The sequence below is a fragment of the Perissodus microlepis genome, chromosome 10 (assembly GCF_051167445.1).
Source record: "Perissodus microlepis isolate ML-2025 ecotype Zambia chromosome 10, ASM5116744v1, whole genome shotgun sequence".
NCBI classification, from domain to species: domain Eukaryota; kingdom Metazoa; phylum Chordata; class Actinopteri; order Cichliformes; family Cichlidae; genus Perissodus; species Perissodus microlepis.
In genome coordinates this window covers 27,489,767-27,502,273 of record NC_140470.1, presented here as the reverse complement: position 1 = coordinate 27,502,273, position 12,507 = coordinate 27,489,767, and the positions used below count along the sequence as shown (strand labels likewise).

The 12,507-nt window shown below is 42.1% G+C and overlaps 1 protein-coding gene across 1 annotated transcript; it reads left to right on the top strand.

The window, feature by feature from the left end:
* Nucleotides 1-730: 730 nt before the first annotated feature.
* Nucleotides 731-12,279, top strand: LOC146379598 (F-BAR and double SH3 domains protein 2-like). The gene is made up of 6 exons (XM_084940887.1): nucleotides 731-3,680; nucleotides 5,120-5,215; nucleotides 8,162-8,345; nucleotides 8,430-9,093; nucleotides 9,181-9,245; nucleotides 9,327-12,279. The coding sequence occupies exons 1-4, from the start codon at nucleotides 3,549-3,551 to the stop codon at nucleotides 8,666-8,668; spliced, it is 651 nt and encodes a 216-aa protein (XP_084797013.1). The 5' UTR covers nucleotides 731-3,548; the 3' UTR covers nucleotides 8,669-9,093; nucleotides 9,181-9,245; nucleotides 9,327-12,279.
* The last annotated feature ends 228 nt before the right edge of the window (nucleotides 12,280-12,507 follow it).

The following is a 12,507-nucleotide window of genomic DNA, read 5'->3' as shown; positions in this document are numbered from 1 at the left end:
TTAGTGCCTCCCTCCTTCTGACATTGTAAAGGAACCCTAACTTTATTATTTTTTTAATAGTAAGATATATATATATATGTATGTATATGTTTTTTGTCCTCAGATGAGGTTTGAAGTGTCTGTGTGGTGCAGCTGGTCTGGTCTGTCTCTGTACAGTCGAGGCTGCACCCACCTATAAAAGGTGGAGGCTCACCAGGACATGCACACCTCACAAGTTCCCGGCTCTCTCGACTCGGTTGAAGACGGGTTTCTTGGAGAAGGGGAGGGCAGTGAGGCACAGTCCCCCGTCCCCCGACGCCCCTCGCGATGCCCCTCCTTCTTCGACTAACCCTCTGCATAGGAGCCGTGAGAGCCAGGAACTTGTGAGTTTTGTATGTCCACTCAGGCATCATTCAAACCTGGTCTGTAGGAAGTTCCTGTCAGAAGGAGGGGGCACCGCGAGGGCGTCGAGGGGCGGAAGGCGGTGCCTTAGTGCCTCCCTCCTTCTGACATTGTAAAGGAACCTTAACTTTATTGTTTTTTTAATAGTAAGATATATATATATATGTATGTGTGTGTGTATGTGTGTGTGTATGTATGTATGTATGTATGTATATGTTTTTTGTCCTCAGATGAGGTTTGAAGTGTCTGTGTGGTGCAGCTGGTCTGGTCTGTCTCTGTACAGTCGAGGCTGCACCCACCTATAAAAGGTGGAGGCTCACCAGGACATGCACACCTCACAAGTTCCCGGCTCTCTCGACTCGGTTGAAGACGGGTTTCTTGGAGAAGGGGAGGGCAGTGAGGCACAGTCCCCCGTCCCCCGACGCCCCTCGCGATGCCCCCTCCTTCTTCGACTAACTCTTTGCATGGGAGCCGTTAGAGCCAGGAACTTGTGAGTTTTGTATGTCCACTCAGGCATCATTCAAACCTGGTCTGTAGGAAGTTCCTGTCAGAAGGAGGGGGCACCGCGAGGGCGTCGAGGGGCGGAAGGCGGTGCCTTAGTGCCTCCCTCCTTCTGACATTGTAAAGGAACCCTAACTTTATTATTTTTTTAATAGTAAGATATATATATATATGTACGTATATGTTTTTTGTCCTCAGATGAGGTTTGAAGTGTCTGTGTGGTGCAGCTGGTCTGGTCTGTCTCTGTACAGTCGAGGCTGCACCCACCTATAAAAGGTGGAGGCTCACCAGGACATGCACACCTCACAAGTTCCCAGCTCTCTCGACTCGGTTGAAGACGAGTTTCTTGGAGAAGGGGAGGGCAGTGAGGCACAGTCCCCCGTCCCCCGGGTGCCCCTCGCGATGCCCCTCCTTCTTCGACTAACCCTCTGCATAGGAGCCGTGAGAGCCAGGAACTTGTGAGTTTTGTATGTCCACTCAGGCATCATTCAAACCTGGTCTGTAGGAAGTTCCTGTCAGAAGGAGGGGGCACCGCGAGGGCGTCGAGGGGCGGAAGGTGGTGCCTTAGTGCCTCCCTCCTTCTGACTTTGTAAAGGAACCCTAACTTTATTATTTTTTTAATAGTAAGATATATATATATATGTATGTATATGTTTTTTGTCCTCAGATGAGGTTTGAAGTGTCTGTGTGGTGCAGCTGGTCTGGTCTGTCTCTGTACAGTCGAGGCTGCACCCACCTATAAAAGGTGGAGGCTCACCAGGACTGCACACCTCACAAGTTCCCGGCTCTCTCGACTCGGTTGAAGGCGGGTTTAGTGGAGGGCAGTGAGGCACAGTCCCCCGTCCCCCGACGCCCCTCGCGATGCCCCTCCTTCTTCGACTAACCCTCTGCATAGGAGCCGTGAGAGCCAGGAACTTGTGAGTTTTGTATGTCCACTCAGGCATCATTCAAACCTGGTCTGTAGGAAGTTCCTGTCAGAAGGAGGATGGACAGTGAACATTTTAAGCCCACTCGGCAGCGACAGATGGCCACCCCTTCCTGAGCCTGGTTCTGTCGGAGGTTTCTCCCTGTTAAAAGGGAGTTTTTCCTCCCCACCGTCGCCAAGTGCTTGCTCATAGGGGATTTTTTGGGCTTTTTTTTAAAACCAACCGCTGATAAGTTCACTGGCATCAAGTTTAGGACTCTGCAAATATTTAAATGGATAATTTGTCATCAAGTGAGGAATGATCCATTTAAATCATATTTGAGAGTCACATATATTTGTATAGAAATATGATTTGTTGGACAATAAGGCCAATCACAGACTAATTTGGACCATTGGGAAAAATTTAATCAATAAAAAAAATTGTATAAAATGCATGTGTCATTGTTTCATATTGATTTCAAATAACATACCATTTGATTTCAACATATTTTTGTTACACTTGCAGTGGTGTTATTTTGTTATGATCCTGTTCATTTTAAATAGAAATAGAAATGTAAATCATCTAAATAGAAATGGAAAACTAGAAAAATTTAAAATATAGCTTTACTAATCTGAAAGTTATTTGTCATTGGAGCCATCATTCCCACAGTGGAAACACATTATTTCATATTATGTTCAATTCAGTAGTTAAAAGTATCAAATTTAATAATGTCTATTTTTAGTTTACTTTGTTAATAAACACATTTTTTAGTATTTTAGAAACACTAACATCATACATATCCAAATATGAAGCAATGTTTTAACTCCCATTTACATACAGACCTGTGGCCAACTTTATAAACCATTTTGAATTTTTTCCAGCTGAGGCGTTCAAAATAGATATACTTTTGATTGTCACAGTGTTATTTGGCCAGCTGCCTGCCTAATATAACATAACATCACCACAATATTTTACATTAAATGAGGAAATGTATCTTTGTTTCCTCAGCTAAGACTGCTTGGCTGCTGTAGCTTGTGTTTATGTTGAGAGTGACATCTGATTTAAAAGCAAGAAGCAAAAGCCACTGAGCACCATCAGTCAGCACCGAGGCAATGCTACAAATTTAAGGAACGAAGGTCAATTCTTTGTGTGTGTACATGCACAGAGCACATGTGCACACGGTTGTGCAGATTAACTCACAGATGTATATGACAACTCACGTTTGTGGCATTGACATTGTTTTCCAATCTTAAATGTAATACATACATTTCCGTCATTGGCCATAATTCTTGCAAGGAAGGGACTCAAAGGTCACAAGTTATTAAATAAAATTCATTAAACACACCATTAAAAGAAGTTCACTATTCACTCCTTAAACATCATAGCTAGCAGCAGTTATTTATATCTATGAAAGAGAGAGCTTAATTGTTTGATTAAGCTTGATTGGAATGTCAGCTCCACACTGTGGCTGGTTGATTAAATAAGTTGGGGGAGCAAAAGTAAAATGAGCTACTTGTGGGATACTATTTAACTTGGCTTGGCTTGGCTTGGCTTGGGTAAGCTGCTCATTTTATGCTCATTTTACTTTTCAGATGGTGTCAAGCCTGGCAGTTTGGTGTAATTGTTAGCCTAGTAATTCATAGTAATATATTTCTCACACACAACCTCAACCTCTGCCTCTCCATGTGAGCAGAGACGCAGCAGCATCTTCTTTCTACAGGAAGCCTGATTAAAATGTGAGGCATTGATACGGTGTACAAGATGAAAGAATATAAAACTGATATTACTAAACCTGATTTCCTTCCATCTATTTTCTGCTGCTTATCTGAGTCCGGTCATGATGCCCAGACGTCCCCCTCCCCAGCCACCTACTCCTGCTCTTCCTGGAGAACAGTGAGCCGCCACTCTGGTGCCTTTCGGTGTAAACGAGTAGCTTTCCAAATAACTCAGCTCTTCATCATGTTTCTAAGGCAGAGCTCAGACATCCTTCAGAAGATGCTCATTTGTGTCAGATTTTAGCCATAGGTAAAGGTATGACTGTAGACTGACGGGTAAATCAACAGGGATCAATACCCTGCTCCTCTTTTTTCCAATACAAGTTCCTCTATCAAATCATTTTTTGACACTTGAGTCAGCAGTCCAAGCAGAGATGTCCAGAAGTTCCTTTTCCCACTTAAGTGGTATTTATGGTCACACAAATGCGTCTGACAACAGACAGGCAGCGAATACTGGGATACCACGGCGAGCCGGCCGAGATGCATAATGTGTCCCAATGTGTCCAGTGTGTGTTTGGTCTGCCCTTACCAGCTCGTCTAGGAGACATCCTGGAGGCCTCCTATTTCAGATGCCAGTCAAACCACCTGCACTGGCTCCTTTCCTTTCTGTGAATGATCACAGTTGAGGAGGAGAAGCTATGCTGTCCCCTGGTATGGTCTCCCCAAGGCAACTGGTTCTTGATGAGGGGCCAAACTTAAGTACAATTCAAAAGACCAAAGTTACTAGCCTGGGACCAGTACTGGGGAGGTTTCTTGTTTTTCCAGAACAGCTGATAGCTGTGCCCCATGAGTTCAGCTTAAAATATCCACACAGGTACTTCGTCCTCCCTCGGGTGGGCAGAGAGCTTTGTGGTCCAGGTGGTGGTCCAGTCCCCGGCTGCTTTAGCTGGCTTTAGAAAAAACCTGAAATTAGAATTAAAACTCTTTGTACCTTCACCTGTGTTACTTACAGTGATATCTTATGTCATTTGTTAACTGTCTCTTTAAGCTTTCAGCAGCTGGAGGGTGAGCGTTTGTTAAAAATAGTCTGTGTGAAAATAGGCAGGCGGTGAACTCGAGCCTGTGATACGTTTTTAATGTCAGGCTGTGACCACAAACACCAGAGTGGTCATCAGCATTCAGATCAGCTGGTAGTAACCAGAAACGGCTTTATGGTCATTCTCTTAATTGTTATTGCCGTTTTCTTTTATTTGACTTGTGTAAAATAATAAAAAGCTGATTTGGGTTCATTTCATAAGCAAATCAAATAACTTAATACAACAGAAATAAACTGACAGAGTAATGGAAAATAAAAAATTATAAATGTGGCCCTAAGCTACACGGATCACTGGCCACAATTCATTCAGCTGGAGGTCTTTTTTTTTTTTTTAAAGTTAATTTTAAATAGAAATAAATGTGGGCAAGAAATTAAAACTAAATAGGGAGCAAGCCTGAACCCTAAAGGCTTTACTAAGTGTTAATTATGCAGGTTTAGACATGGGCTGATTTGTAAGCTTGTGATAAACCTTAAATAAGTATATATGTATATTTTTGTCTGTTCCCTTGAAACGCATGCAGGTTCTGCAGGAGTTTCACCAGCAGCTGTTTGTGCAGAAGAACATGGCGTTCCAGCAAGCACCAGACTTCATGTTCCAGCCTGTCGACTCAGACACGGTAAATACTGATGTTTTTCTCTTTTTATTCATTATTAAATGCATAAAATATCACATGCGATTGCTTTTAGTGATTATTGGGGAAAATAAACTCGTATTTATTACGCATGGAATGAAATCCCCAACCTTAAAAATTTAGAACTTAACATGATTTCTCTAAAATGTTCAAGTAAAACTTGAAGAATAATTTTTGAAACTATTAAAATCCAAATCTCAAAGTGTTTGGGTTGCTTTTAATACAAATTTTGTAGCATAAAATAAGGTACGTGTTTGACTAATTTAGTTGGCAGGAGGTGTTGATCAGTTTACTGGAAAATCAATTTCTACAGAAAGGTGAAGTGAAAATGTGGATCCTTCAGGTTTGAACTGCACAGGTTGGAAACCACAGATAAAATGCTGTAATGAAAACAGATCAGAGGAGATTGTTGAGAAGTGGAACAAAGCTCAACAGATGACAGATTCATTTGTTTAGACAACAATCAATACAAAATCAGACGAGTGGAACAAGCAGCTCACGGGCATCCTGAAAGCTGAGCTGGCCGGGCCACGTGGCCACAAAAGCCCGGACTGGACTGGGCTCAGGACCTTGATGCTCAAAGCGGCTTTAGGCAGAGCAGATCCACCATTTTGGTCCAGAGTTAAACATCTCAACAATACCAGATGCAGAAAAGATTTTTTGTTTTTAGACATTCATGATCACTGGATTATGAAGCTTGAGAAGCTGGGGGATGACTTTTCCTCTAAATTGATACACAAGCAGGAAAAAATGTTCAATTTTTTCTAATTTTCTAAAAATTTGTAAGTAACAGACAAAGTAGCTCCATTGTTTGAGTGTCAATAATCTGTCTGCACTGAAATAAACGACTAATTTAAATAGATTTTAATCACAAAAGTGCTGCACACACATTATGGAACAGTCTGGGTAAGAAGTCAAAGCAGGAAACATAATAAGTCCTGCGTGATTGGTCTTTATCTTTGTTAGTCTGAACTATGAGCCTGAAGGCAGAACAGTGAACTCTTGACTTTGTACTGTACTCCTCGCCCTGCACAGGAACTTAGATTATTTCCCATTTTTAGTTTTTATTTACAGATGTGTCGTCTCATTTCCTCACCGTGGGACTATTTCCAGCTCGTGTTTGTTCCGACTTTATCAGACTGTTTATCTTCCTAAACAAATGCACAACCTCTACTTTTAATTTGCACTTCAGTACACACACACACACACACACACACACACACACACATACATATATATATATATATTTATATACACACACACCTTTTAAAAAGCATATCTTAACTAGTCGCTGTCCTAAACACAGAGGAGTATCTGCACAATATAATGACATTTTCCATTTTTATTGTTAATGCACACCACGCACTTATTCCTCTGAACTTCACACTTCCAGGAAGTGTAAACAGATAAACGCGTGCTTTAAAGATTGTCTCAGCTCATTGTCCTCACTGCTAAATGACCTGTGATTATAAGACAAGATACAGACACAGTAATCTGGAAAAGACTGTCACTGTTTTCCATTTACTTTTGCTTCCAAGCTCTCGTTTTGTCTTGTGCTTTAAATCAAAGAGTTTCGCCTCGTTTTAGAAGTCCAAACACTTGTTGTTTATTCATCTTGAGCCATAAGGTTATGAAAAGAGACATAGTATCTGCAGTCTTCTTTATCTGTGATTACCTGGTCTATTTCAGTCATTTTAGAGGCCATCAAAAGCCATCCGGCAGCATCAGGCAAAATCTACCTAACTGATATCTGACAGATGCCAGCTAGAAGATGATCCTGGTATAAATATGGAGAAGTTTCATTTGCACTCACTTGGTAGCACACATGTTAAGAGCTTTGAGAGTTTTACTCAAAATGCTGTATTCGCCGGTGAATTAATAGAAAACACACAAAACATCCGGCAGCACCGATGTTTGCTTCTGTTTCTCCACATCATAGAGATTAAATTGGTGCAGGATTGCTGTTTGAAACTACTTGAAACAACTCAAAGTTGATTAAAGGAAACAAGATTTTGGCTTTAGATTGTGGCATGTGGGTTAAAGTTGATTATTTGCAGTTTTTTTGTTTGTTTGTTTTTTACCAGAGCTTTAATGTGTTTTTCCAGCCCTGTTAATTTCACATAGATATCTCCTGTACTTATAAAATTATGAATCTTCAAAAGCGCAGTTGAAAAAGTTTTACATTTCAACCCACCACTATGCACTTTCTGCGCCTATAATTCCTAAAAATGTACTAAAGTTATTACACATATATATTCAGCTGATTGTAACGGGGTCATGTGGGGTCATGTGTGTGTGGAATGACCCAGGATTTTTATTTTATAAAACACCCGCAGGTCTGAACCTCCCTTTCTACATGATAGCCCTGTGCAACAGGTCATGTAACATGTAACAGGCCTTTAAAGTTAGGTAAGAAGTTTACAGAAAATCAAATGCTGCTGTTCACCTCATGATTGCCTCAATATGGCTGGTGAAATGATGCTGCTGAGATAACTTTCCAGAGTTGCTAAATTCTTCCTTCCTTCCTTCTTTGCTTCCCTCCGACTGTTTTGCATCTGTTACGCTCTCAGCTTTATGGATTTCTCAGTTCAACTTGACTGCCTGGATTGTTTTTCAGTGCCAGTTCAGGTCTGAAACCTCTGCTGTGGTCAAAATCTGCCCTGGGAGCTGCACTTTAGGTGACAAAAGTAGATATGCGTATATAAAATACACATCCTAAACTCCTTTACGAGTCCCATTGCTGACATGGGTGCAATTCAGGTGCAATATTTTATGTATATTTACTTAGGTGATTATCTTTTCATACAGATATAGTGTTTTAATGGGGTATTTATTTTAATGAATATAATCATACATAAAAATGTGAGCAATATCATTTATATAGATCTGTTTTAGTGCTGTGATGGCTGTGTGCATTGTCTGTGTTTCCAGGCCAGAAACCGTAGCGGACAGGTGGGCTACGTCCCAGAGAAATACCTGCAGCTGCCCTCCTCCAACAGCCTGCTGAGCATGCTGCAGTCGCTGGCCGCGCTGGACGCCCGATCCCATTCCTCCAGCAACTCCACCGAACCTGAAACCGAACTCCCAACCGGCTCCGTCAACGGAGACTCCAGTGGTGAGATCCGCCTCCACCAGATAATATCGGAGTTTTGATTTCCTGCTTTGTTTAATACCCTCGTTGCCACTGTCTGTGTTGCAGTTTCATTCGCAAAGGCTTTGTACGACTACGCGGGACAAACGGAAGATGAGCTGTCGTTCCCAGAAGGCGCCATCATCCGCATCCTGAGCAGAGAGACCCACGAGGACGATGGCTTCTGGGAGGGCGAGTTTAACGGCGTTGTTGGTGTGTTCCCCGCAGTTCTTGCAGAGGATCTCACCGTGACCAGCGAGAATGGAGATGGGCAAAGAGACGGCAGCGCACAGGTAGGCTCACGCTGACTTAAATTTCATGTTCTACACAATTAAAGTTCTTCTGGTTGAACGCACACACACTGTGTCCCCCCCTGGATCAGCTGCCTCTACATCAGCGCAGTACAAATCTACTGTAGCAACTTATTTGTGACACTAAGTCCTGTGTTGTTAAATAATTTATTTCTTTTTATTTTATATAAAATATTAAAGTTTGCACACCTGTCCACTGTTTGTGTTGAAGGCTTCCCCGTCCACACTCTCTCAGTGCGTCCGCTCCCCTCGTGGTCCCTTCCAGCCGGGACCTCTCCACAGCAGCCCCCTTCAGACCCCCACCGTGTCCTCTCCAGTGTCGAGTCCCTGCAGCGCCACAGCCTCTCCCATTGGCCGACCACCCTCCTATCACAACGGACACCACAGACCGCCGCCGGCTCCACACAAAAGCCCCTTTCACAGTAAGAATCTCTGGTTTGTCTGTGAGTGGTTATCTGTAAGAAAAAAGGCCGGTGTGAATAATAATCTGCCTCCTCTGCCCTCTTCAGGTCCAGCACAAAGCTCCCCCCAACCCCCCAAATACCCGGAGAGCGGCGGTGGCACCATCCGACCCGTGAGTAAAACCTTCTGTGGTGACATAAATGACAGCAGACTTTTTTATCTTCATTTTAACTGAGCCGGTGGATTTTTACAGGTACGTGCCGCACCTCCGCCCCCGAAGCAGCATCCTCGCGGGCAGGTGAAGTGGCGAGAGGAGGTTGAGATCACACTGGTGTGAAGGCGGCACCCCCTCGAGCAGGGACTCGTAAAACACTCCCAAAGGAAACTTAAAAACTCCTGAAGACGCCTGGAGACGGAAGAAGCCCCCCCACTCGGAGAAGGAACACCGCTGCGCCTTTTTCTTTTAACTTCCCGTTCAGTGTTCTCGTTTCTCAACACTACTTTACCCAGAGTTTGTACAAGGCTTCATTCTCACCCCCGAACAGTTAATAAGGTGATAACGAGCAAAAGAAGTTGATAGAAAAGTTAGCATCATTTTATCCGTTAGTAAAAATCAGTGTGTTTGGACTCGCTGGCTGATATTTTAGGGAGTCGAGCTCATTCGTTCCCTTGCAGAGAGCTCAGTGTGGTATCATTCATCAGTTCGAGCGGCCAGTTTGGTTCTAAAGAACATGCAGCTGACTGAATGAGGCGTTTCATGATATTTAACGCACCGACAGCATAAAACAGAGTGGTTAGCTGATGAGCAGACCCTGGATTTTCTGTTGTTTGAGACTCGGTCATAGCAGCGTTTCATGTTAAAGTAAAACATGTTAGACTGGACTGACCTTGACCTTTGAGAGGTCAAACTGAAGGAAGCGTTTGTGTTTTACCTTCATTTTTCTGTTTATGAACAAAGACACGAGTCTGCAGAACATATCGTCGATCAGGCCTGTGTTCCCTAGATTTAGACACATTTCACACCCCTTCAGTGAGTCTTGATGATTTCAGCTGTGTTCTGAAAAGAGAAACTGAACCCTTGAACACATCAGGGAACTGTTCACAGAGGTCCCAGAGACCTCTATAGGACCAGAAGTCTTTTACAGACGCAGGGGTCGCCCCCTGGTGGCCTGTAAATAGAGTACAGGTTTTTTTTTGTTGCTTCACTTTTCCAACCTGGAAGCTGTGTCAATGTTCTGATGTCTGTGGTCCTTTTTGGCAGTGACGTCATTCCCGAGTTTGTGCATTCCAGCAGGAAAGTCAGAAAAGCAAAGTAAGATGGGATTTATTTTAGCTGCAGCACGTTCATTGATAGAATGTGGTAAGTGCTTAGCGTGTGGCTTATATCATGAGTCACAAATACAGGTGAGTGACAGAGCAGATTATGTTTATGTTCTCTGTCACCATCTTGGATTGTTGAGGCTGCTCTGACTTTCCAAGAAGGAAATACTAGTTGAGGGGGAGTTCCAGATGAAAATTACTACTGGGAGCTCAGGAATTCCCGACTTCCGACTCAATCTGGAATGCACCGTAAGCCAAGGGCCAACAAGACAACAGCAGATATTTTGACGTCGCCCCCTGGTGACAGGACAAGGTTACAGCACCATTGTACAACCACACCGCTGCCTTCAGTGACCTTGCTTTTTAGGTGTAACCACTTTTCTGTATCTCTGTTGACACTTAATCGCAAAAAAAAATGTTGTTTGAAGTCAAAATACAAAGAAATTGTGAGCAGTAATGGGCAAAAATAGTCTGATAATCGCTAATCACATCATCAGCAAACCATAAATCAATTTTCTGTTTTCACCTGAGCGATCTTTAGGCTGCCCGTGCTCCACACGGGTATTGCACATGTTTTCACTTCTTTTTTGGCTTCATTAGTCGATTATGTTTAAGATAAACTGCCTCCTGGCTCCGGTTTCACATTAAAGTCTCTGCAAGAAAACAGATAAGTTCTTCCTTCAGCTCGTCGGAAAACATCACTTCTAACTGATCGTGTTATGGATGCCTTAGCTGCAGAATTTCTCCTCGTTTATGGATTGAATAAAGAATTTTTTATGTTATAGTTATGATTTCGCCCCCGTTGTGTCTCACGTCGTAGCTCTTTGTTACCACCATCAGATTCACGTCTATGCAACAGAGCTGCACTTGTGAGCAAACCAAAAGTCTCCAAAAGAGGCTGGTCCTCTCCGCCGACACACGTGACCGCTCGCGGTTACACAAACAAGGGAAAAGTGGCAATTTTTACCTGTGATTGTTTTGGATCCCTTATCTTTTTTTCCCCTTCTAATGTTTAGGAAAAGTTTAAAGTGGGAAACATAGCACGTAAACACACAAACACACAGTCTAACTCTTTTGTTTTTATGTTGCATAATACAGAAAAAAACTGTTTTTACGACACTAATGATGCCAGTAACAGTTGCTGTTGGGGAGGACAGTTTACACTGAGCATGTGCAGTTTAAAGATGCCTTTTATTTTTAAGGAGGAAACCATCCTGAGCTGCTAGCTGTCCAGTTTAAAAGCACTTTCTGATGTCTTCTTATTCCTTTTCAGTATTGTGGATGTTTTGTTCAATATTTCCTGTTTGATGTTTGTTTACCAGCCGTATTGGTATCAATACTTCCTGTTATTTAGCCGTAAATAGCCATTGTAGTGTCTTTGATTGAGATATGACTTATCGATCGTATTGATAGTTTACGGAGAGCTTAGAGATGGATATCTGTGCAAGTAATGGCACAGCTTTTTCCCCCTTTTTTGTTTTTAGAATTAGGATTTTAAGAAAACAAAAACAATTAAACTGTAGCTGAATCTGATCAGAGGAAAAGAGGTATCCGTCAGCCGTGACGCTGCGTTCTCGTTGATCTCCTTGAGATCTGAATGACATCAAACTTATTTTTGAAGTTTGCATTTACCCTGTTGTATTAAAAGAATAACTAAAGTTTCTTTCCATTCCAGAATTTTTTGTTAACCTGTTTACTGGTCTTGATTATGCATCAAGTCAGAATCTGAAATTCATTTTTTTTAAAAAGGACGTAAAAACTCCCACGTTTTACAGCGTCGGCTATGCGGAGGCTGCCAGGCGTCGTATTTACACACCCATGGATGTTTAACTGTATTTATTGTGTACAAATAAATGTGAAATAAAGATAGCTTAAATGGAACAAGACTCTGTTTTAACTCTTAATTCCTGCATCCACCTGTTTAAAATATATTATTTTAAAATAATGTGTTACATGACTACACAGAAGGATGTTTCAGCTCAGTATATAGCAAATATAAATAATTCTTAATTTTAAAATAAACATTAATCTGATTATTAAAAAAATTATTGGACAAAAAGTACATGGAAAAAAGAACTCTGTGAAATAGAAAAAATAAAGTTCAATATCTTGAA